Raw genomic sequence first — 26,382 nt, forward strand, 5'->3', positions numbered from 1 at the left:
TTTTCTTGGAAAATTTAAATTGTAAGGGGTTAACCTTGCATTTTCATCAAAATAGGGCAAAATTTGACTTTTCCTGGAAATTTTAATTGAAAGGGGTTAACCTTGCATTTTCATCAAAATAGGGCAAAATTGGATTTTTGTTGGAAAATTTAAATTGTAAGGTGTTAACCTTGCATTTTCATCAAAATAGGGCAAAATTTGATTTTTTTTGGAAAATTTAAAATGTAAGGGGTAAACCTTGCATTTTCATCAAAATAGGGCAAAATTTGACTTTTCTTGGAAAATTTAAATTGTAAGGGGTTAACCTTGCATTTTCATCAAGATTGGGCAAAATTGGACTTTTGTTGGAAAATTTAAATTGTAAGGGGTTAACCTTGCATTTTCATCAAAATTGGGCAAAATTGGACTTTTGTTGGAAAATTTAAATTGTAAGGGTTAACCTTGCATTTTCATCAAAATAGGGCAAAATTTGACTTTTCTTGAAAAATTTGGATTGTAAGGGGTAAACCTTGTTTTTTCATCAAAATAGGGCAAAATTGGACTTTTGTTGGAAAATTAAAATTGTAAGGGGTAAACCTTGCATTTTCATCAAAATAGGGCAAAATTTGACTTTTCTTGGAAAATTTAAAATGTAAGGGGTAAACCTTGCATTTTCATCAAAATTGGGCAAAATTGGACTTTTGTTGGAAAATTTAAATTGTAAGGGGTTAACCTTGCATTTTCATCAAAATTGGGCAAAATTGGACTTTTGTTGGAAAATTTAAATTGTAAAGGGTTAACCTTGCATTTTCATCAAAATAGGGCAAAATTGGACTTTTCTTGGAAAATTTAAATTGAAAGGGGTTAACCTTGCATTTTCATCAAGATTGGGCAAAATTGGACTTTTGTTGGAAAATTTAAATTGTAAGGGGTTAACCTTGCATTTTCATCAAAATAGGGCAAAATTTGACTTTTCTTGGAAAATTTAAATTGAAAGGGGTTAACCTTGCATTTTCATCAAGATTGGGCAAAATTGGACTTTTGTTGGAAAATTTAAATTGTAAGGGGTTAACCTTGCATTTTCATCAAAATAGGGCAAAATTTGACTTTTCTTGAAAAATTTGGATTGTAAGGGGTAAACCTTGCATTTTCATCAAAATAGGGCAAAATTGGACTTTTGTTGGAAAATTTAAATTGTAAGGGATTAACCTTGCATTTTCATCAAAATAGGGCAAAATTGGACTTTTGTTGGAAAATTTAAATTGTAAGGGTTAACCTTGCATTTTTATCTAAATTGGGCAAAATTGGATTTTCTTGGAAAATTTGGATTGTAAGGGGTAAACCTTGCATTTTTATCAAAATAGGGCAAAATTTGACTTTTCTTGAAAAATTTGGATTGTCAGGGGTAAACCTTGCATTTTCATCAAAATAGGGCAAAATTTGACTTTTCTTGGAAAATTTAAATTGTAAGGGGTTAACCTTGCATTTTCATCAAAATAGGGCAAAATTTGACTTTTCCTGGAAATTTTAATTGAAAGGGGTTAACCTTGCATTTTCATCAAAATAGGGCAAAATTGGATTTTTGTTGGAAAATTTAAATTGTAAGGTGTTAACCTTGCATTTTCATCAAAATAGGGCAAAATTTGATTTTTTTTGGAAAATTTAAAATGTAAGGGGTAAACCTTGCATTTTCATCAAAATAGGGCAAAATTTGACTTTTCTTGGAAAATTTAAATTGTAAGGGGTTAACCTTGCATTTTCATCAAGATTGGGCAAAATTGGACTTTTGTTGGAAAATTTAAATTGTAAGGGGTTAACCTTGCATTTTCATCAAAATTGGGCAAAATTGGACTTTTGTTGGAAAATTTAAATTGTAAGGGGTTAACCTTGCATTTTCATCAAAATAGGGCAAAATTTGACTTTTCTTGAAAAATTTGGATTGTAAGGGGTAAACCTTGTTTTTTCATCAAAATAGGGCAAAATTGGACTTTTGTTGGAAAATTAAAATTGTAAGGGGTAAACCTTGCATTTTCATCAAAATAGGGCAAAATTTGACTTTTCTTGGAAAATTTAAAATGTAAGGGGTAAACCTTGCATTTTCATCAAAATTGGGCAAAATTGGACTTTTGTTGGAAAATTTAAATTGTAAGGGGTTAACCTTGCATTTTCATCAAAATAGGGCAAAATTTGACTTTTCTTGGAAAATTTAAAATGTAAGGGGTAAACCTTGCATTTTCATCAAAATAGGGCAAAATTTGACTTTTCTTGGAAAATTTAAATTGTAAGGGGTTAACCTTGCATTTTCATCAAAATTGGGCAAAATTGGACTTTTGTTGGAAAATTTAAATTGTAAAGGGTTAACCTTGCATTTTCATCAAAATAGGGCAAAATTTGACTTTTCTTGAAAAATTTGGATTGTAAGGGGTAAACCTTGCATTTTCATCAAAATAGGGCAAAATTGGATTTTTCTTGGAAAATTTAAATTGTAAGGGATTAACCTTGCATTTTCATCAAAATAGGGCAAAATTTGACTTTTGTTGGAAAATTTAAATTGTAAGGGATTAACCTTGCATTTTCATCAAAATAGGGCAAAATTGGACTTTTCTTGGAAAATTTAAAATGTAAGGGGTAAACCTTGCATATTCATCAAAATTGGGCAAAATTTGACTTTTGTTGGAAAATTTAAATTGTAAGGGGTTAACCTTACATTTCCATCAAAATAGGGCAAAATTGACTTTTTCTGGAAATTTTCATTGAAAGGGGTTAACCTTACATTTTCATCAAAATAGGGCAAAATTTGACTTTTCTTGGAAAATTTAAATTGTAAGGGGTTAACCTTGCATTTTCATCAAAATTGGGCAAAATTGGACTTTTGTTGGAAAATTTAAATTGTAAAGGGTTAACCTTGCATTTTTATCAAAATAGGGCAAAATTGGACTTTTCTTGGAAAATTTAAATTGAAAGGGGTTAACCTTGCATTTTCATCAAGATTGGGCAAAATTGGACTTTTGTTGGAAAATTTAAATTGTAAGGGGTTAACCTTGCATTTTCATCAAAATAGGGCAAAATTTGACTTTTCTTGAAAAATTTGGATTGTAAGGGGTAAACCTTGCATTTTCATCAAAATAGGGCAAAATTGGACTTTTGTTGGAAAATTTAAATTGTAAGGGATTAACCTTGCATTTTCATCAAAATAGGGCAAAATTGGACTTTTGTTGGAAAATTTAAATTGTAAGGGTTAACCTTGCATTTTTATCTAAATTGGGCAAAATTGGATTTTCTTGGAAAATTTAAATTGTAAGGGGTAAACCTTACATTTTTATCAAAATAGGGCAAAATTGAATTTTCCTGGAAATTTTAATTGTAAGGGGTTAACCTTGCATTTTCATGAAAATAGGGCAAAATTTGACTTTTCCTGAAAAATTTGGATTGTAAGGGGTAAACCTTGCATTTTCATCAAAATAGGGCAAAATTGGACTTTTCTTGGAAAATTAAAATTGTAAGGGGTTAACCTTGCATTTTCATCAAGATTGGGCAAAATTGGACTTTTGTTGGAAAATTTAAATTGTAAGGGGTTAACCTTGCATTTTCATCAAAATAGGGCAAAATTTGACTTTTCTTGAAAAATTTGGATTGTAAGGGGTAAACCTTGCATTTTCATCAAAATAGGGCAAAATTTGACTTTTCCTGAAAAATTTGGATTGTAAGGGGTAAACCTTGCATTTTCATCAAAATAGGGCAAAATTTGACTTTTCTTGGAAAATTTAAATTGTAAGGGGTTAACCTTGCATTTTCATCAAGATTGGGCAAAATTGGACTTTTGTTGGAAAATTTAAATTGTAAGGGGTTAACCTTGCATTTTCATCAAAATAGGGCAAAATTTGACTTTTCTTGAAAAATTTGGATTGTAAGGGGTAAACCTTGCATTTTCATCAAAATAGGGCAAAATTGGACTTTTGTTGGAAAATTTAAATTGTAAGGGATTAACCTTGCATTTTCATCAAAATAGGGCAAAATTGGACTTTTGTTGGAAAATTTAAATTGTAAGGGTTAACCTTGCATTTTTATCTAAATTGGGCAAAATTGGATTTTCTTGGAAAATTTAAATTGTAAGGGGTAAACCTTACATTTTTATCAAAATAGGGCAAAATTGAATTTTCCTGGAAATTTTAATTGTAAGGGGTTAACCTTGCATTTTCATCAAAATAGGGCAAAATTTGACTTTTCCTGAAAAATTTGGATTGTAAGGGGTAAACCTTGCATTTTCATCAAAATAGGGCAAAATTGGACTTTTCTTGGAAAATTAAAATTGTAAGGGGTTAACCTTGCATTTTCATCAAGATTGGGCAAAATTGGACTTTTGTTGGAAAATTTAAATTGTAAGGGGTTAACCTTGCATTTTCATCAAAATAGGGCAAAATTTGACTTTTCTTGAAAAATTTGGATTGTAAGGGGTAAACCTTGCATTTTCATCAAAATAGGGCAAAATTTGACTTTTCCTGAAAAATTTGGATTGTAAGGGGTAAACCTTGCATTTTCATCAAAATAGGGCAAAATTTGACTTTTCTTGGAAAATTTAAATTGTAAGGGGTTAACCTTGCATTTTCATCAAGATTGGGCAAAATTGGACTTTTGTTGGAAAATTTAAATTGTAAGGGGTTAACCTTGCATTTTCATCAAAATAGGGCAAAATTTGACTTTTCTTGAAAAATTTGGATTGTAAGGGGTAAACCTTGCATTTTCATCAAAATAGGGCAAAATTGGACTTTTCTTGGAAAATTGAAATTGTAAGGGATTAACCTTGCATTTTCATCAAAATAGGGCAACATTTGACTTTTCTTGGAAAATTTAAAATGTAAGGGGTAAACCTTGCATTTTCATCAAAATAGGGCAAAATTTGACTTTTCTTGGAAATTTTGATTGTAAGGGGTAAACCTTGCATTTTCATCAAAATAGGGCAAAATTTGACTTTTCTTGGAAAATTTAAATTGTAAGGGATTAACCTTGCATTTTCATCAAAATAGGGCAAAATTTGACTTTTCTTGGAAAATTTAAATTGTTAGGGGTAAACCTTACATTTTTATCAAAATAGGGCAAAATTGAATTTTCCTGGAAATTTTAATTGTAAGGGGTTAACCTTGCATTTTCATCAAAATAGGGCAAAATTTGACTTTTCCTGAAAAATTTGGATTGTAAGGGGTAAACCTTGCATTTTCATCAAAATAGGGCAAAATTGGACTTTTCTTGGAAAATTAAGATTGTAAGGGGTTAACCTTGCATTTTCATCAAAATAGGGCAAAATTTGACTTTTCTTGGAAAATTTAAATTGTAAGGGATTAACCTTGCATTTTCATCAAAATAGGGCAAAATTGGACTTTTGTTGGAAAATTTAAATTGTAAGGGATTAACCTTGCATTTTCATCAAAATAGGGCAAAATTGGACTTTTGTTGGAAAATTTAAATTGTAAGGGTTAACCTTGCATTTTTATCTAAATTGGGCAAAATTGGATTTTCTTGGAAAATTTAAATTGTAAGGGGTAAACCTTACATTTTTATCAAAATAGGGCAAAATTGAATTTTCCTGGAAATTTTAATTGTAAGGGGTTAACCTTGCATTTTCATGAAAATAGGGCAAAATTTGACTTTTCCTGAAAAATTTGGATTGTAAGGGGTAAACCTTGCATTTTCATCAAAATAGGGCAAAATTGGACTTTTCTTGGAAAATTAAAATTGTAAGGGGTTAACCTTGCATTTTCATCAAGATTGGGCAAAATTGGACTTTTGTTGGAAAATTTAAATTGTAAGGGGTTAACCTTGCATTTTCATCAAAATAGGGCAAAATTTGACTTTTCTTGAAAAATTTGGATTGTAAGGGGTAAACCTTGCATTTTCATCAAAATAGGGCAAAATTTGACTTTTCCTGAAAAATTTGGATTGTAAGGGGTAAACCTTGCATTTTCATCAAAATAGGGCAAAATTTGACTTTTCTTGGAAAATTTAAATTGTAAGGGGTTAACCTTGCATTTTCATCAAGATTGGGCAAAATTGGACTTTTGTTGGAAAATTTAAATTGTAAGGGGTTAACCTTGCATTTTCATCAAAATAGGGCAAAATTTGACTTTTCTTGAAAAATTTGGATTGTAAGGGGTAAACCTTGCATTTTCATCAAAATAGGGCAAAATTGGACTTTTCTTGGAAAATTGAAATTGTAAGGGATTAACCTTGCATTTTCATCAAAATAGGGCAACATTTGACTTTTCTTGGAAAATTTAAAATGTAAGGGGTAAACCTTGCATTTTCATCAAAATAGGGCAAAATTTGACTTTTCTTGGAAATTTTGATTGTAAGGGGTAAACCTTGCATTTTCATCAAAATAGGGCAAAATTTGACTTTTCTTGGAAAATTTAAATTGTAAGGGATTAACCTTGCATTTTCATCAAAATAGGGCAAAATTTGACTTTTCTTGGAAAATTTAAATTGTTAGGGGTAAACCTTACATTTTTATCAAAATAGGGCAAAATTGAATTTTCCTGGAAATTTTAATTGTAAGGGGTTAACCTTGCATTTTCATCAAAATAGGGCAAAATTTGACTTTTCCTGAAAAATTTGGATTGTAAGGGGTAAACCTTGCATTTTCATCAAAATAGGGCAAAATTGGACTTTTCTTGGAAAATTAAAATTGTAAGGGGTTAACCTTGCATTTTCATCAAAATAGGGCAAAATTGGACTTTTGTTGGAAAATTTAAATTGTAAGGGGTTAACCTTGCATTTTTATCTAAATTGGGCAAAATTGGATTTTCTTAGAAAATTTAAATTGTAAGGCCAAAAAAAAAAAGTCTCCGGTTTCTGGTATGCGCGCGCGTCGCCGTAGCCATGCGCGTCGGCAAAATGAAAAAGTTTTATTTTCAATACAAGATGATGTTTCAAAACCGCCAAACTCACTGGTTTGACTGGAATTCTGCTGCTGCACAATTTTAACGTGTTTTTAGAAGGGGTTATGATCGAGAATAAGAATTATGTGGCCTCTCTGGACTCCCATATATTTGCACTTAGTTTAGTCGGGCACCATTTGCAGTCATCAGCCGACATTTGAAGCCAAAAAAAAAAAAAAACAGGTAAAAAAAAAAAAAAAAGCCGCGTCGCCGCACCACTTTTGGGGCAAGCTCCATACCAGAAACCGGAGACTTTTTTTTTTTTGGCCTAAGGGGTAAAGCTTACATTTTTATCAAAATAGGGCAAAATTGACTTTTCCTGGAAATTTTGATTGTAAGGGGTTAACCTTGCATTTTAACCTTTTAGGATATAAGACAAATTAAGCACAAATACCTTTTTTATAAGCACCAAATCTGCTTGGTTTGCCGAGATGGAATCCAAGGCTGAAACTTGAAGTGTTCCAGCAGAACAAACCGAAGCCACAAGAAAGCAGTCATGAAAAAGTGATGTAAATTTTCCCTGTATTTCCCCCTCGCCAACTTCGATCTTTTCTTGGCTCATGAAAATTCTCAGGATTTATAACACTAAAAATATTCACTGTTAATTATTTAAAATCTATTGCAATGTTACACAATAAACCATCGCTCGATAATTGGTTTATAATACATGTACAGTGTACTCAAAAAACACATAACACCACATAAATTATACCCTACAACAGATTGCCTTGACCACTTCGCGCCGAGATTATTTTTGCCAAAAATTTCGCCAAAGGAGAAATTTTTTAGCCAACTTCTGATAAACAGCCAAACGCCACAGATGCTGATTCGCAAGAGTCATTTCAACTGTGTTTGTACGATATTTCTTGCCAAAACCTCATATGTTACAATACTCCGTGGTGTGCACTTGAGCGTAAATTGTACAACGGTGCACAACGGCCAATTCAAGATCAACACACGGTCCGCCTCCACAGACTTCACGCCTTCACAGACTTTGTACGTGTGTACAAAAGACACGAGGAATCACGCGGAGGCGAGTCGAGGCAATCTTGATGTTTTCACACAATACAGCCAGTGAGTGTTATTACGTCCTCCGACGCGAATTGGTTAATGGCATTATAGGCTCCGTGCACAAGTACCCCCTCAATGTTTATAAATGGAGAGTTGGGAGGGCCTCATGTTTAAACGCATTGCAGAGGGCGCCTGACGCTCATGCCAAAGCGCTATGGGGTTGTGCACATTTTTTTCACAACAAAAGCACATACTGTGTGGCACAAGTACACGAACCAGTACGCACGGTCGTGAATTTCTATATGCTCGAGGACAATGCTTTGTGTTCCCCTTTGTCCCTGTAATATAACACTCTCCCATAGACTAAGCACATAACCGTATGATCGAGGACCATTTTAAACAAAAAACCCAACGCTCGAGGACTGAATGGATCTTTTGTTCTCTTTTTGTGTGTCTGTCCTCGAACGTAAAGCCATACAAGAGCGCACACATTGTGTGTCCTTCCCATGGGTGCTCTCAAAAGAGGTCAAAGAGCGCCCTCTATGTTTGTGCACGGCGTCTATAGTGGTTCCAGAAAGTGTACTACTCACAGGTAAGCATTGCTTTGTTAAACGTGACTCAAATTACATATATTAATTGAAAAATCAAAAGGCAAGACAGGTTATTTTTCAAATATACACAGCTGTTTGCATTTTTAAGTAATAGCAAAATTTAAGAACCACAAAATATAAGTTGATATTCATTTTTATCCTTGTTCGATACTTTACAGGCACTTTTAAGACATACTTTTATACAAATTGTTATATTTCATTGCATTGTTGTGAAGGTGCTTTTTTGATTAAACGCTATTGTGCATTCACAGATATTGTTAACCTTTTAATATATATACATGTAGGTAAGAGTGCATGATGGGTAATTTGTGACAATCATCGCTACTCTCAGATTCTCCTTAAATTGGCTAGAAAAGTTTGGTCGTAATGATTAGAAAACCCCAAATCCAAAATTGTATTAGTTTGGGCCATGCGGTATGCGAGATATTTAATGAACTTTTGACTTATGTCGATGAACTTTCAAGACTGAAAAGATGAATCTATATCAAAAATAATTTTGTGATCTACTGAAGTTACATAAAACATTTTGGTTTTTTTTAAAGCGGAAAAGATTGTGAGATCAGCACTGGTTGAAAGCATCCTTTACTTAATGTTTACTTCGCTCAATTTCTGCTTCACTGAATTGGAAGCAAAGCAGATACTTTTTTACGTTAAGAGCTTTAATTTAAATAAAAATCATCTTTATCTGATATTACTGGCAGTGCATGTTGATATCAAAATGACATCCAAATTTCAAGTTTTCTCAAACGACCAAACTTTTTTAAGCTTGGTTTAACGCAAATTTAAGAAAAGCGCTAATATATCTCTGGCATTGACCTCAGATGACCTTTTGGCCTTAACTGATTGATATGACCCTGTTTTACATATTCAAATGTTAACAATACTTGACAACAGAAATCATAAATCTTTCGGTTTTATTTAATCCCGAAAATGCAGAGAGGCGTACATACATAGGAGGCCTGTATGGTAATTACCAAAATCTTACTGCTGGTCGATGTTGGAAATGTGTTTACTTTAGAAAAACACAGATACATCACATAGATTGCTCACGTACCAAATTGCACTTGCACAAAACAAAACAGCACCAAAAGACAAAACAAACACACAAAATGAAAAAAAAAATCACCCTTTTCATGTACAACATTACATGAATATTTTAAGCACTGCTGGAACTAAAAAAACCAAAAGTTTATCGGATCTTATTTCCCACCCCAAAAAGGGGCATTTTGGAGGAATATTTAAGTTTTCCAACCCTGATTTTTAACAACCTTGCAGTTTTTAGTGGGGATGCTTCCATGGTTTACCAGCCACCCCAGCACCATTGCTTACCTCCAGTCAATCTCTGGCGATTCCCTTCGTGCAGGAGGACCCTTTGTTGCCGACTATGTGACACTGATGATGTTGTTTGTCTGTTGGTCGTCCTGTCTCGTCCCACCCTGTTTGTGACCGGTCCCCTTCCTTGGTGTCGGGGAAGCCTTGCTTTCTGTGTCGTTGGCTGAAATTGAACCCTTGTTGAGCGACGTTTCTGGACTATAAAAACCACGAAAATCAAGTTTAATATGAGCAAAAGGCCAACACACGAAAATTTGTCGATGATTCAACACAACTCTAAAAGGAAATGAGACAAAAGTGAAGCTGGAGGTAAGCAGGCACTAAAAAGCCACGCCGTGTCAGTAGATATGAGGTCCGCAGGCCCCAATCTTGAGAAATAGCATAATTCATTACAAAGATCAAATTACCACCCCCCCCCGATAAAATAATGAGAATGGTACAAAAGATGATCAAGCCTGTTTTAGACTTCATTTCAGAGTCAAACAAACAACAGTATTCTGCAGATTTGAATTATGTTCATGAAATGTTCAATATCTGAAACAATTAGGAGCAACTGTTGGGGTCTAGTTAACGGAAAATGTGTTCAACTGTCTCAAACCAAAATCTATTTCGGTCGTACTAAAGTATAAAACAGGTGTCAGTTTGACACCCCCCCCCCCCCCCTCGTTTAAAAAAAAGGCAACAGGCAAATTGTGATTGCCTGTGTAGGCATACCTATGCTGAATTTCTGACTGTGGAAATGACATCGACTGATCGGCCTCGGCTTGGGAATGAAGGTCGCCCTCTATGGTCGAGCTTTCACCAGAGACTGGGGTGGAGGAGTTCGGAACGTTCTCAGTTTTACTCTTACCACCACTGCTACAGAAATGAACGAAAACGTTGCAAGAAAAATAAATTAATTTGAAGGTTCAAGATGCATTTTAATCAATGCTAGCAACAAATAAACCAATAAATCAAAAGGAGAATTGAATCAGCACATTTTCCATTAATTTCCAAATTGACTGGACCCCACATTCATCTGACCACTGCGCTGGTGTTGTGCGATTCCCCTGCCTGCAGTTTCAAAAGTTGCTAATTGTTTATGCTATGAGTGTCGCAGTGAGTGATTTCATATACAATTTTGCAAAGCAAAATTCGGTTTTGTTTGTTTATTTCCAGACTGATTTTTGCGGTACCTGTTTTGCAGTTGACTGATGTGTTCTTGAGCAGTTTCTAGTTCGGCACTCAGGGAAACAATCTGACGGTCTCGTTCGGCTAATTCCAGGCGGAGGTTGTACACAGTCTCATCCAACGACTCACACAATGCCTAAGGACGTATCATGGCAAAAAATGCGATTTACTTCTCAATGTTACTTATTTATAGAAGGGTCTACAATAAGGTCTCAAGAAGGCCACTTCATAATTGATTTCTAATGCATAATAACCTGCAGTTAATGATAGCCTAGTGTTGTTATTTTTGATAACACACAAAAACAAATACATTGTGAAGCTTGTTATATAAAAACTCCAACTGAATAAAACAGACACTGCCACAGACCTTGACGCCTAGTTACAAAATGAAAACACATCAAGGCAGGGTTTGTGCCTCTCAAGGCACCTCTCTGTTTTTTTGAATCGTTAAAATCAGACATGTTTCACTTGCACTTACCCTACTTTCCTCTAGATTATCGTAGGGGCCGGGCGGATCGTCTAGACAGAGAAACTCCCTCACTGGACCACTAGAGTTGAAATATCAGAAATATTCAAACATATATTTCAAACAGCAAAGTTTATTTAAACTACTATGACTTTACAATAATTTGACCAGCATAATGGCATACAAACTTAATTGATGGCCCATTTACATAAGTCTGAATGGATTATTAAAATTGGCTATTGAGCAACATTTACAGCTAAGTAATTTGAAATCTGAGCCTAGCAAATTTTATTTAACATTTTTATTTTTAAGAGCACTTTTGGTCCATTGCAGGGTTATTCTTATTGTCTATACATGTACATAGGCTTAACTATGTGTGCTCATTAAAATGCGCTTTACACTGTACAAAAACACCCTTAAAATGAAAGAAATTTGTACATAAAGGCCATTTCTGTTTTGTTTTTTTTTGGACGGAAATGCATCACAGAAACATCTGCCTCGAAATTCGCCAAAGTTGAAATGTGTTCAACTTTGTGAATTTGCAGTGTGACTATTTGCTGTGACATCACAAATTTGCGCTTGCGTTGGCTTTCACATCAAGTTTGAACCGGCCTTGAAGGTGGTGTTAAATTTGCCCCCCAACAATGGCTACAGTTTGTGGACTAAGCATCTATGACTACTACTCAACTAAGTACAATATCTTGTGACCAATGATGCTATCGATGAAAGCATCTATGACTACTACTCACCTAAGTACGATATCTTTGTGACCAATGATGTTATCAATGAGAGCATCTATGACTACTACTCACCTAAGTACGAAATCTTTGTGACCAATAATGTTATCAATGAGAGCATCTATGACTACTACTCACCTAAGTACGATATCTTTGTGACCAATGATGTTATCGATGAAAGCCTGCAGGCCCAGCTGCCGGTCCTCCAGGAAGTTGGGATCAAAGTTGCTTCCAAACCACCTCTTGGGTGGCAAGGCCAGTCTGAAGATGGGGAAGATATGTCGCAACTGCAAAAGAATCAACAAAGGGAAAGGTTGTTACTTTAAACAATTCTGACAATGTATTAACCCTAACCGCCCTGAATCCTCCAAAATCCTTTTTGCAAATTGGAGGAATTTGCAGGATTGAGGTTACATGGCAAAAGTGCGTTGCTGATTTCGGAGTATGCACTGTGACAAGGTCTTGGGCCGGACCTTGTGTTGTTTATGCTCAGCCGTGCATAAATTTAGTCCTTGATTATACTTGACATCCTCCACACTGCTCCAGGATGTCACTGCCTCTGCCTCAGCCTATTGACAGACATAGCCGGAGGATTTTGCAGGATTCAGGCAGTGGTCAACTCTCCACGGACCAAATTCAAGAAATAACGGAGGAATTTGCAGGATTGAGGCTATATGCTATTTTTCCATGAGGCCAATTGGAGGATTTTGCAGGATTGAGGCTACATCCTAGCAAAAAGGCCTAGGGAGTTAGGGTTAAGGGAATAATTGTGTGGCAGGGCAGTTTTAAATGTCTGGTTTATAACAGGGTAGGGGCCGGGCTGCTGATAATGGCCAGACGGCGAGGGCCATTATTGGCAACCAGGCCCCTAGCCGGGTTTATTTCAGATGTTTACAACTGCTCCACCACACTAGAAAATTTTTCCAACAAAATTGGAAATGTTTCTCTGTCCCATATATTCATGTCTTATCATCATTTTTGCAATGACAGACCTTCATTGAGATGATGTATGAAGAAAAAAAGTGGCATCAGATTGCAACATTTTTTCCAAAATAAGTTTAAGGGCAACATTCAGATGATGTTTTGTCTATGTTTAGGCCAATTCTGTGGTGCGAGTCGTGTGGTTTGCTCGACATGTCATTCTCCTCATAGATATAAACAGATAATAACAGTGCTTCTCAAGCACCCCGTTGTAGTAGGCGGCAAGGCGCGTACTGTGCACATGTGGCACGAGTGCAGCATCTTGAGACCAGTTTTAAACATCGCTAGCCGGCGTTTCAACGGCCATTTCAGACCACCCACGTGACAGGGTATTCGATACCAGTCTTTTCGTCACTTCAAGCAAGGTACAATTTTTTTATTTTTTTTTTATTTTGCAAGGTGTTTTTCATTTCAGGTAAATACCAACATTTGTTCCCACATGCCTTTAAACAGTACAAGAGTCTTACCTTTGCGTTGACTCGCACAAAATCTGTATACCTGCGGAATAAGAACCAGCTGTCCTGCTCTGACTTTCGGACAAGGATCTTGAAAACCTTCAAAGAATAAGAATTCATCCAATTCAAAATTTACAAAAATTATTTTCAATCTGTCATCCAGTGCTCGATTGACTGGTCAAAACAGAAAATAAACTGATAGAACAGTCTAAAATGTTTTTGCAAAAAGAACCAAGATTTTTTTTAGAAAACATGGTATATTCCTCCGGTACTTAGTCCTTTAAAATAAAGTATTTTCTGTGCACATTCCATGAATTTCATATTGATTCAAATCATAAAACCCACGCCCATTTCAACCAAACTGCTCCGCAGCATCCAACCTACCGTGAATTTAGCTCTCTGTTCCATGACTTCATAGCCAACAATCGGTGCTCTGAGAGTGATCTCTTCCCCGGCCGGATCCTCCACAGCGACATTCACGCACGTACCCACGCCAAGACTGCTGGCACTGTAACCCGAGCTCCTGTGTTGGCCGCTGGTACCCGGCGCAGCAACCAGTCTACCGGGTAAATTCCTGGGTCGCTGTGCTGCGGAGGAGGAATTCGGGGTAGATGTCATCAAGGTACTGGCCTCCGGCTGGCCGTCGACAATTTCCCTGGGTAACGATTGGACGTCTGGATCGTTAACTGACGACGGCATTGACATGGACAGAGCTGCCAGGGCTGCTGCAGTTTTTTGAGGACGTGTTTCTGACGATGCGTCCACTGCCACATCTGTCATTGCAGAAGTACCATCAATGCGTTGGTGATCTATTTCTCTTTCCATTCTTTCACAGGCTACCTGAAAGTATCAAAAAGAATATATCCATAGAAATATACTTCACTGAGGAGGAAATAGCCAAACATTTGAGACAACAGAAATTGGAAATATGCTTTATATAAACCTAGTTATAGGGGCGTGGGAGCATCACAATGCTATATTGCAAAACACTTTTTTGCATGCACAGCTTCAACACTATTAAATTTCATGAAAATCTGATCCAGTGACCAGTGTTTGTGTAAAATGAACAATTTTGATGGAAAAAATATTTAGTTTTCCATAACCCTAACCTTCCCAACTCCATCAAAATCCCCCCCCCCCCCTTTTTGGGGGGATATTTTGCAGATAAGCCGTGTGTACCAAGTCCATCAAGATAATAATATTATGATTATTAATTATCAATATTAATGTTGTTCATGTTGTTAATGAGGCGTATTAAACTAACGGAAAGATTCCCATATCTGGCCATCACTTATCACCCTGTGCACAAACCCTATGAGAGTGAGACTGGTCTGAAAATTTTTAAGTGTTTTCTCAGTAAATAGGGCCTACTTAAATATTTGCCCTGCTAAATTGGACTTTTTATGACATATTGTCACTTTCTGATGGCTGACGATAGGTCACTGAAGGGACAATTTAGTGATGGCCAGATATGGGAATCTTTCCGAAAAGTTGAGCATGTATTCATAATTGTTAGTTCTTGGCTACAGAATGGGGCTAAAGTAAAAGTAAAACTAAAGCTAAGTAAACAAAGGAAATAAGCACCAACCTTTTCTAGGACTTGGCATAAAATAACCGGCCAAACATGCCAAAATGTTTCTCAAATCCACCGTTGTTTAAGGGGTGGTCAACACATGAATGACACTTCAGGACCGACGAAAGTCAAAATTAAGTAGTCGTAATGCTGATGATACTAATACAAAGGTCGGGACGTCCTAACAATGAATTTTGTATCTATTAAGCGGCACGGTATGTGATTATTGATATTTTTTGTACGCACGGTACGGAAGTAAAACAACAACAAAATCACATGTCAACCCAGATACCTAGAGGGCGCTATCGTCTGAAGGTGGACTTGTATGGTGGCCCCAACAGAACACCGTAGGTGTGATTTCTTTCGCGACGCTGTCAATTATACGGAATCGTGCATGTATTTTGGGAAAATATCGAAAATATCCCTCAGTACATATATTTTCTTTACTTAAAAATACATATGCATCCAATATGACCACATTATTTGTGGGATGTTTACTGCCTGAAATAGATTTTCTGTCAGTGAAGTATAATATAGCTGCATGCAGTGTAAAGAAAAAAAAGCATGCACTAAATAAAGGTTTCAAAGATTCTCCGCGGAGCACAGACGTTTTCGAGTCGATCCAGCCGTCATTTTCCGGCGGCAGATCTGCTCCCGAAGTTTACCAAGAGGATCAGGAGGCCGCGCCCATGGGCATTTGAGCATACCGATCGGGGTGAGTGTGTGAAGGCAAAAACGGCAGGGGGCGCCTTCAACCCCTCTGCCTCCGAACGCGATCCAAACCCTTGGATAAAGGAAATCAGTGTAACTAATTTAAACATTTCCAATATAACTGGCAGGATTTGCCAAATGCCACGTCAAAATTTGCTGATTAAATAACCTAAAGATTAAACTACTGAAAACATGTCATTTGGTTGTACATGCAATCATTTCCCCCCTTTAATATTTCAATTAATATCGATCCATACCGGTGGAAAATGATTTGGTATTCTGACCAAAATACAAAATACGTGTAATTAAAAAAAATAAATGACGTGTGTGCGTCATGGACATTGTGTTAATACTTGAACTTTGGTCTGTTTGCCACGATCAGGCTTCATAAGGTCAATCACGACAAAAGCTCCACCTATGGAAAATTGTCCTTTATTTGTCGCAACAAACTTTTAGTCTACGAGAAAAGCTTAAAGAACTCGGGTGGAAGGGGATTTTGCTGCCGTTTCTAGATAAAGTAGAGGTCGGCATTTTGAGAAAAAAAATGAAGATACTGATGTTGATGGCCGTTTTGATCACGCTCATCGTGGGAACGTGGGGCCGACTTAGTAAGTATGATTGATTTCTAACAGTTCAATTCACAGGCTAGTCTGTAGTTATTTTTCTTATTTCAGTCTTATTTTAACTTTTAACCGAGTATAGCTCTTTCACTTTCAGTGGAAACCACTGGGCTCCCATGGGGCCCCAGTAAAGAGAAGACAGTGTGAAAAAACAAGTTTTAGAGGATGTGACCTGAAACTACATTCTGCGGAATATAGAAAGGGCCGATTTATTGGTCAAAATCTATAGGTCAAGAAGCGGTTGTCTTGCATAATCAGCAACATCATCTGCTCAAATATCATAGATCATGGCTAAGGATGCAGACCAAAAAGTAAATAGGCCCAAAATTGCCTACGCGTGCCTTCACTGGCAATTAAATTTTGTTTGCTATTAGACATTTTGTGGGCCATGATAACTTGAAGGATTGTCAAAAATAGGCCGGGTGGAGGCCGTGCACTGGATTGCGAGCATGTATTTCTATGTGAAATTCGGAATTGGTGCCATAAGATTCCGTGCTCTATTTTGCAATGGGGCGTTGCCATCATTTTTCAAAATGGCGATGGGCCACAGGACTAGTTAGGGGTGATCATCTCTGGATAAAAGTTTCTCTCAAAAGTAATCGGATTACCACTCAAACCTTGAACAGAAAATGAAAGATGATGAAAAAACTGTAATTTGATGGGTGTCTCAAACACTTTGTGTAGAGTTATGAGTATTTTTAAATAATTTGTGTTAGTGCGCATAATTATCAGGGAGTCGATTTACTGGTTTGCACAGTAGAATTGCTGGTGGACAACTTGTCTCCCTGCAGCAATATGGTGTGATTTCATCTGAGAAACTGGGACAACATAATGCGGAATTTTTTTGCCTCTGGAGGGTATCTATAAGTCAACTTTAACGTTGGTATTTCCACCTTACGCAAGGAAAATATTCTTTGCCTTTCTTTTCTGAATTTCAATCTGCAAAATCTAATCAGCATTTGCGCAGTGACATATGTTGACGTCAACGCGATTCTCATTAGGATTTGAAGCAAAACGAAAACACAAAACCAAAACTGAAAATATAAAGATTTTGCCTTTGGACCAAGATCTCAATATCTCTGTTATAAAGATAGCATGTTGATACAGTCATGCATTGACGCAAATTGCAAACTATGGTCTAAAAGTATCAGAGTCAAGTGAAAGATATAAATGGGTATTCAATGTTTGGTTTCTGATAAGCGACCGAAAAACATTAGGTAGCCTGCAGTGGCATACCATCTAGGTGATAGGCTAGTGCACTTTTTTCACGACCACAAAATGCGCCACCTATTGTCCTATAGTGCCTCAGATTGTCGGGTTGAACAGCGCCGCCATAGGAAATAGTGCCCAGCCACCCCCCCCCCACCCCCACCCCCCCCCCCCCCCACTCCATTCAATTTTACAGGTGGAAAAATCCCTGTCTACCTCTGCTCGTCCTCGAGGGGCAACATAATACAATAGAAATTTTAGAAATAAAATTGTTCAATAAAACGCCTGGAAATTGACCTCATGAGGTACACAATTTAACTTTAAAATACCAAAATAACTACAGTGTACCTGATCAGCCCAAATAAATACAACTATAACACGAAAGTGATTCAAAAATTATAACTATTTACTCACCCTATAATCGCAGTCAAACTAATATCAAGGGAACACATGCGGATTGCATTAATTTGTTTTGGTATGCATTAAACTTTGTTTCAATATTTTCTTGTAGAGGACTATGATGTACGTCTTGTGCAAGGACACCTTATTACTAGGGGCCGGGTGGAGGTGTACATGAACGGTTCTTGGGCAACCGTCTGCGGTAACGATTGGGATATGAACGATGCAATCGTAGTCTGCCAACAGTTGGGCTTCGGCATGGCTGCGTCAGCCCCAGGTGGGGCGTATTTTGGCGAGGGCAAAGGGCGGATATTGGACGTGGACTGTACGGGGTTAGAAAGCAACTTGTCTGGCTGCTCGGTGACGTTCAACAATGTGTCATCTTGCAATCACTCCCAAGATGCTGGCGTCGTCTGCCAGGGACCCAAACTGCCGAGTATGTTGATCTATTCCCCTCACATAATATGTTTTTAATTACAATTTCAATTTTATTTTAAACAAAAATTAAAGAAAAAATAAGAGCTAATCAGTTCCCGAACAAATGTTTCATTATACTGGCACAATTTTGAATTACATTTCCACAGCTTTTGCAGAACTTGTTCCACTCTTTCATCCTACCAGAAAAAAATAAAGAGTCCTCCAAATTTAGTTAACTTGGTCAAGCGGAACTATCGTGAATACTCGTACTCGCAAAGCCATCGATGTTATACATCTGTAAAAGTATTAAGCGTTCTGTTTGCATAATCGAAATCATTATTTCCTTCTCTGTCAACTACCTCCTCAGGTCAATATGACTTGCGTCTCGTTAATGGTAGCACTGGCGTATCGGGTAGGGTGGAGGTGTATGTAGACGAATCTTGGGGGACAATCTGTGACCATGGATGGGACATCCAAGACGCTACAGTGGTATGCCAACAACTGGGATACGGCATGGCCTCAGCAGCTGAGTCTAACGCTCACTTTGGCCAAGGAAGCGGCGACATTGTTTTTGATGATGTTGCCTGCACAGGGACGGAGACACATCTGTACGGCTGCCCGCTAGATATGAATAAAGACTGCAGCCACTCGGAGGATGCTGGCGTTATCTGTACTGGCAAACCTGGTAAGAGACCATTCTGCACGTCCTCGAACAAAACCGAATCTCCATGAAAAAGCTGTAAACGGATGCGCCAAAAAAATGCAAAATTATGTTCCTTTTTCTCATTTTAATAGGTATACGAAATTTCGAAGGCCAGATTCGTCTCGTGAATGGTACCGATAACCTTCAGGGGCGCGTGGAGGTGTACGTAAACGAGACTTGGGGAACAGTCTGCGGAAGTGGCTGGGATATCAACGATGCTACGGTTGTCTGTTCGCAGTTGGGCTACGGTAAGGCTGTATCAGCATATGCTGGTCAAGGCAACGAAGATGTAGCATTAGATGGCGTCTCATGTGCAGGGCTAGAGAGTAGCTTACTGGAATGTCCACGGAACTCCAACGTCAGCTGTACCCAATCCACTACCGCTTGGGTTACCTGTGCACTCCCAGGTAGGTAAAAAAGGGACTTCTTAATTAAGACCAAATCCATTTACCTGCCTAATTTATAGCAGAAAGCTTAGTGCTTAGCACATTGCTAAATTAATCAGTCACATGCTGATAACACTGCTTGGCTTTATACTTTGTTCAATTTCTTTTAGAGAAATTTGACTTACGGTTGAGGAACGGCAGTAGTCATATGGAGGGCCGGGTGGAGATGTATTTAAACGATGCTTGGGGAACAGTCTGCGATGATGGATGGGACATGACAGATGCTACCGTGGCATGTTGGCAGCTAGGTTACGGCAAGGCAACCTCAGCCCCTGGATCGGCGTTCTTTGGCCAGGGCAGCGGGGACATAGTTCTTGGCAATGTTGACTGCAAGGGGACAGAAAAGCAGTTGGGTCTCTGCAAAGGCCAGGAAAGCGACGCTCCTGTCTGTCTCCACTATAGAGATGCTGGGGTTGTTTGCAGTCAACCAGGTACGATCCAGGTTTCTTAGAGGGATGGAACTCTGGTGCTTCATTTCTGTCAAAGTCTGAAGCACTTCAGTTTATTGTTATCCCTTGTTTGTCAGACCATGATGCCAGTTATCTGCAGCAGCAGCTCGAGATCAGCGCAATCTGGTTTCCACCCACACCCATTTGTACTCCTGGGTGGAGAGAGAGGAAAGTGAAGTAAAGTGTCTTGCCCAAGAACACAAACAATATGATCCTCATCAGGGTTCACATTCACGCACCATTGTACATTAATCGGACACATATTTACATAATGCCTTGCCTGCCAAATAGTGTTTTGATATTAACCAGCTGATTTTTTCGTAAGTGTATCAGATTGTTTCACATTCAGTACCATTTTTAATTGCAGTCACTTCGTTTGGCTCCACAGGTAATTTCTGATGTATCTTAACTTCTTGTCTTTTTTTCCTCAGACGAATATGACATAAGACTCATCGATGGAAGCAACACTATGGAAGGCCGCGTGGAAGTTTATGTGAATGGTAGTTGGGGAACGGTCTGTGATAATCAATGGGGGATGAATAATGGCGAAGTGGTGTGTCGGCAGTTAGGCTTTCAGAGTGTTACTGCAGCACCCTGGTCGGCATATTTCGGTCAGGGCAGCGGGGATGTTGTTCTAGATAAGGTTGCCTGCAAAGGTACGGAGAGTAGCTTGCAGTACTGCCCAAAACAGAGGAACACCACCTGCAAACACTGGCAAGACGCAAGTGTCGTCTGTAGTAACGATCCTACTGGTATGCAACCAATTCAACCTTAGACGTCCTCCCTCATAACTCAGCACCACAAGTCAATATCAAGTCATCACATGTCAATCACAAGCCACCATAAGTCGAATCACAGTCTCATGGTCACAAGTCATCACAATTCAATCACCAGTCAGTTGCAAGCAAATCGCAAGTCATCATAAGTGAATCACACACCATCACAAGTCAATCACATTGCCATCACCAGTCATCAAAGGTCGAATCGCAAGCAAAACTATATGGAAATTTAATGTCGTAATACTCACCCCGTTACTTAAGTCAGCCACAAGTCATTCAAAACTTAGTTGCAATTAATTCAGTCACAAGTCATCCAAAATCAACCACAAGTCATCAAAGGTCAATCACAAGTTATCACAAGTCTTAGGAATTGCTTGTGATTGACTCGTGATTGACTTTTCATTTACTCGATTTTGTTTTTTTTAACCGAGCAAAGTCGATATAAGATGGCGCCGAACTTAGTGTCTGTCTGTCTCCTCGTTTATTTCTGTAGAGGAATATGATGTTTCTCTCAGCAATCTGGTGCCTGATGACAGCGTTCCACAGGGTACTGTGGAGGTGTACGTGAACGGTGTGTGGGGCACAATCTGCGATGATGGGTGGGATATCAACGATGCTTCGGTGATTTGCCGGCAATTGGGTTACGTCAAAGCATCCTCGGCCCCTGGATCGGCGTTTTTTGGTCAGGGCAGCGGGGAAATTGTTCTTCACAATGTTAACTGTACAGGCATAGAGAACAACTTACGTGACTGCCCATCAGAGACAACTAACAACTGCAACCACGCTGAAGATTCTGGTGCAAAGTGTACTTCGTTAGGTAAAAATTGCTCCGCAATTTGGTGGAAGTGTCCGTGGTGCATTATGTATTTTGTTTTATTAGGGATGGGGCGTTGAGACCGATAGGGGATATTTCCACACCTGAAACATGAGCCAATAGCGCTTCTTTCATTGGTCAATGTTCCAGCGCTTCAACAGCTACCCCCTGGAAGTGTAAGGAATTAGTACCAAGATATGTAACGGTTGTAACCGCCCGTCAGTTGCAAGACTGTAGCCCTCACGACAGGCGAATTAGTGCATATACACGCATTCATGGGAGGGATTTCCAACGGAACTTTGTCGAACATTGATAATTGACGGATGACGAGGTATAATAAAAACAAGCAATGCATGATATATTTCAAGTAAGTAGTGTGAAATTATACTGCATGGTCCCTCGGTGTTGGTTGATTTTGACTGAACCTTCCTCCGCTTCGTGTTGGGAGGCGGTCAAATATCAGCCAACAATTCGAGACCATGCCCTTACCATGTTAACTGTGCACATCTCAGTGATGATAGTGACGATCTCCAACGTGTTTTGATATTTTAGAGCTATATGACGTACGTGTAGTGAATGGTAGCAGCGCTATGGAAGGCCGGGTGGAAGTGTACCTAGGCGGTTTTTGGGAAACAGTCTGCGATGACCAATGGGACATCAACGATGCTACGGTTGTGTGTTGGCAGCTTGGCTTCTCTAAGGCCATCTCAGCCCCGGGATCGGCGTATTTTGGCCGGGGCAGCGGGAAGACACTTTGGACGAAGATGGATTGCTCGGGGGCGGAGGACAGATTAGAAGACTGCAATAAGGGACATGATACAAGTACCTGCACTCCCAGTGACAATGCTGGGGTCATCTGCGGTGAGGACAAACCAGCAGGTATGTCTATTAGTCAACCCCCCCCCCCCTCCTGAGGTGCATCTTCATCAGCCAACAGTGCGCAGTCATATTGTCAGTTAGAAAGCATTTATTTTTGTTAAAGGCAGTGTACATAAATATTTTTGCAAACATCAAAAAGCAAAAGTATGAAACTATTATGAAATACCGGTTGTTAGTTAATTATAGTCTAAAACATCCTGTGAAAGCATGGCACCAAATGGTGTGCTGTCATTTTCAAGAAAAGTGATTTTTTTAAAAATTTGTATCGATTTCAAACGATGGTCAAAACCCGACTTTTTTTTGGAAATACTGCCCTCAATTTACCAAATTTAGTTAGTCAACATGTTGTTTGAATCCTACATACGTGAATAGGTGCAAGGCTTTCAGTCTGGTTCCCTGACCTGACAATCTATAAACTGCTCCGTTTTGTCTGAAGTAGGGTCGATCAGGGAACCAGACTACAATAACATCACTTTTTTTCCCAGAGAAGGTCAGTGTATCCAGTGCCACACCCAAGGAATCCCCCTTTTTTTTTTAGTCCCACAGTTTAACCGTGGTGATGCGTATGTGGCTTATTTTCGAGTAGTATAATAGGGGCAAATGGCGCAACTAACGTCAAAATAGTCGTCCCCCCCAAAAAAAAAAAATCTGCGGCAGCATTTTTGAGAAAAAATCTAACTTCTAAAAAAGATTGAAAAAAAATTGTGAGCGCCCCCAGCCTTATCATGGGTGCGCCACTTTACTAGTGTATCAACATTTGTCATAACATAATAACCCCGAAACCATCCCTTTCTGGAAATTACAGCAAAAGCAAATGTATATTAAATTCGACAAGAACACTCAGGGGCCTAGACACGGTTAAAGTACCCTTGCCCAATCACCCCGGCCGTTATAATGACAAAACTCAGCTTTTAGTTTGTTTTACCTTTACTCGTATACAGAAGAAGGATCCGTGCGACTTGTAGATGGGGCTACACAGTACGAAGGGCGCGTGGAGATACATCTCAACGGTCGATGGGGCACAGTTTGTGATACTGATTCGGATTGGAATAACAACGCGGCTAATGTCGTTTGCAGACAACTGGGTTATGGAAATGCCCTATCCTCTGGAAAGGGTAAGTGATGGACAAAACCCGCCTTGTTAAACTTGAATTGACGTTTGACGAGTGTCCAGAGACTTTCTTATAACTTTTTGTTGTTTTAATCGACGTCGACCTAAGATCTGTCCTGTTTCAAGAGGAATGTTAATTCCTACCTTCTTTGCTCAGTGCAAATATGCATTAAAAAAGAGCTGTTTTTACGGTGAGCTGAAATCTTTACGATGACACATTCTCCTTTCCTTCTCTGATTTCAGTTTACACCAACGTGGGAACTGGCGCCATCTTGATTGACAGTGTTGTATGCTTCGGGTCTGAGTCGAGGTTGGAATATTGTGGGTACGACACGTCTATGGTACGTTTCTCTTGTACACATCAAGATGACGTTGGAGCCAGATGCAAAGAAACACCAGACGTACCCGGATGTAAGTATGCCACTGGAATAGACCAAAGACATCAGCCTCATTCACGTGGAAGAGGTCATCAGGCAACGACCTTCTCTGTATTCTAATTGGTCTGTTAAAGTTTTTAAGTAGTGTGAACATATATTTTCTACTTTTAACGATCTTTCAAACCATTATTTTGTGAGAAAGGTAGAGCCCAAAAGGGCCACATTTCGAACGATAGTTCCCTTTAATGATTAACTCGCACTCTCACACATACACTGTGCTGTTAATAAGTAATGCTCAATTTTTTTCAACTTAGATGTTGTTGTATTGTGCTTGGACGTTCATATGGACCAAATGTTATCACACCACACTGGGCTTAACCTCAGGGATCCCTCACTAATCATGTTTCCTTTTTTCTCCTTCTACTTGAAGCCGGGCTTTCTACGCAAAACATCATAATCATTGTTGTTTCGTTGGTGTCAGTCATGGGCCTTGCATCACTTGCAGTTGTCATCTATGTGCGACGGGTAAGTACGCTACGACTTAACATAGTCCTTACAGGTCTACATTTAACGATCTTTCCAACCATTATTTTGAGAGAAAGGCAGACAGAGCCCAAAAATTGTTTCAGACTCACGTTAATGTGTTGTTTCAAGAGGCCACATTTTGCTGAGCAAATTTTCACCGGTAGAAACATATCACCTTTATTGCAGCATATATGATTGAAGCAATTCAATTGCTTTACTTCAATCTACAAATACAGATCGACCGTTGTAATCTTGTTTATTTATAAAGTAACATATAAAATGGCGTCCAGTACCCATGAAAATGGTTTGTTTGTTTGTTTGTTATATAGCGCCCTCTGTCGCTCAGGAATATGGCCTATTGGAAATCTTTGGCCGTCACTACTTGTCATTAGCGGTGCTTTAGTCGAATTCCTTTTTGAAGGTTAATCAAAGTAAAATTGAGGACTTATGAATGGAAATAAAACTGGACACCATGGCGGGTTGATGATTTAGATGAAAGGTACACAGTCGTCCGCAGGACACCAACGTGTAGCTCTCGAGAGAGGAATTTAGGTGTCCGTCTTTTGGAGCGTTCCCCCCCCCCCCCCACACTATACAGTGTAATGGGCCAAAGTGAAAACCACTCTAAAAGGTTGCAACTTCACTCTTTCAAAGATCCAAATTCCGCACTATTCTTTTCTACTGGTGCACTCTTTTGAGGATAATGACTTACCCTTCAGGAGAAAATGTTTCAAAGTTAAACTTTTCTTTCCAAGCTATTTTTTCCTTGCGTATTTTCAACCACAGTTAATGTTTATCGGTCGAATTATGAGCTAGCCTTTAGTCAAGTCCCACGCGCTTTACCCGGACACGTGACGCAACCCGGATGCTGGCACGTAAAAAAAAGACTAGCCACGCGTCAGGTAGACAGTAGACACGCACGCCTGATAAAGGCTAATTATGAGCCAACTTCGTGTTCTTGCATCCCAAGCTGTTCAATTCACAACACACCATAAAAACATTGGTGAGCGGGGATGAAAAATGAATTTCTTTGTATTTTCTGCCTCCACAGATGAGACGACGGTCAGCCAGACACTGTGATCATGCGACATTGATCCAAGAGGAATACTGCCATCAATAGACCAGTATACCAATATTGAGTGGCTCAGAGTGAAATGGGAGGAATATTATCGCACTAGGTAAAGTTTGGACTTTTTCATTTCACGAGGCTAAGCCGATCTGGAAAAGTCCAGATTTTACCGAGCGATAATATTTCTCCCAGTACAGAGGCTTATTCTCACCCAAGTAAAGGAGTTTTAACTCTTCTGAAACAATAGAGTGTTGGCCAGAGAAACCCCACAAAACCCCTCAAAACCCTTACTGCTGGCGGAAACGTACTGGTCAACAAAATCCATTACTGGCATTCATTATAAAACCATTCTTGTAAGTATGTACATGTAATCGCCACCTTAGGATTCTAAACCTATCCATTGAAGGGTCAGTAGTTTTAACCACTGAGTCGCCCCAATTGTTGTACTCTTGAATATCGCTAACAAATTGGAAATGTTTCAATAATTAGGAAAGCATTTACTATTAAAGTTGGTTGACTGTATAATGCTAAAGACAGTTTTTTATATATAGGAAATTGATAAAAGACCCACTGTCACAGAGTGACTTTATTTTAATAAAACGAATTTACTCTTTATTGGTTGTAGAA

At 38.4% G+C, this 26,382-nt stretch overlaps 2 protein-coding genes across 4 annotated transcripts; one reads left to right on the forward strand and one right to left on the reverse strand.

The window, feature by feature from the left end:
- Positions 1-7,292: 7,292 nt before the first annotated feature.
- Positions 7,293-15,538, reverse strand: LOC119739183 (sorting nexin-16-like). Of its 3 annotated transcripts, none has more exons than XM_038214015.1 (8): positions 15,263-15,538; positions 14,059-14,510; positions 13,687-13,773; positions 12,377-12,525; positions 11,514-11,583; positions 11,041-11,171; positions 10,580-10,720; positions 7,293-10,063 (listed from the first exon to the last, which is right to left on the reverse strand). In XM_038214015.1, exons 1-8 carry the CDS (start codon positions 15,279-15,281, stop codon positions 9,916-9,918), a joined length of 1,197 nt encoding a protein of 398 aa, XP_038069943.1. In that variant the 5' UTR covers positions 15,282-15,538; the 3' UTR covers positions 7,293-9,915. The 3 variants fall into 3 exon arrangements, with proteins under 3 accessions (XP_038069943.1, XP_038069942.1, XP_038069944.1); XM_038214014.1 differs by having other exon boundaries at positions 10,580-10,723; XM_038214016.1 differs by having other exon boundaries at positions 10,580-10,723; positions 14,059-14,514.
- A 964-nt stretch (positions 15,539-16,502) lies between these two features.
- On the forward strand, positions 16,503-25,806 carry LOC119739119 (deleted in malignant brain tumors 1 protein-like). Its single transcript, XM_038213947.1, has 12 exons — positions 16,503-16,566; positions 18,299-18,622; positions 18,971-19,288; positions 19,399-19,713; positions 19,863-20,183; positions 20,633-20,953; positions 21,474-21,797; positions 22,347-22,673; positions 23,615-23,788; positions 24,028-24,195; positions 24,592-24,686; positions 25,738-25,806. Exons 1-12 carry the CDS (start codon positions 16,503-16,505, stop codon positions 25,804-25,806), a joined length of 2,820 nt encoding a protein of 939 aa, XP_038069875.1.
- Positions 25,807-26,382: the final 576 nt, after the last annotated feature.

The sequence above is a fragment of the Patiria miniata genome, unplaced genomic scaffold (assembly GCF_015706575.1).
Source record: "Patiria miniata isolate m_02_andy unplaced genomic scaffold, ASM1570657v1 HiC_scaffold_30, whole genome shotgun sequence".
NCBI lineage: Eukaryota > Metazoa > Echinodermata > Asteroidea > Valvatida > Asterinidae > Patiria > Patiria miniata.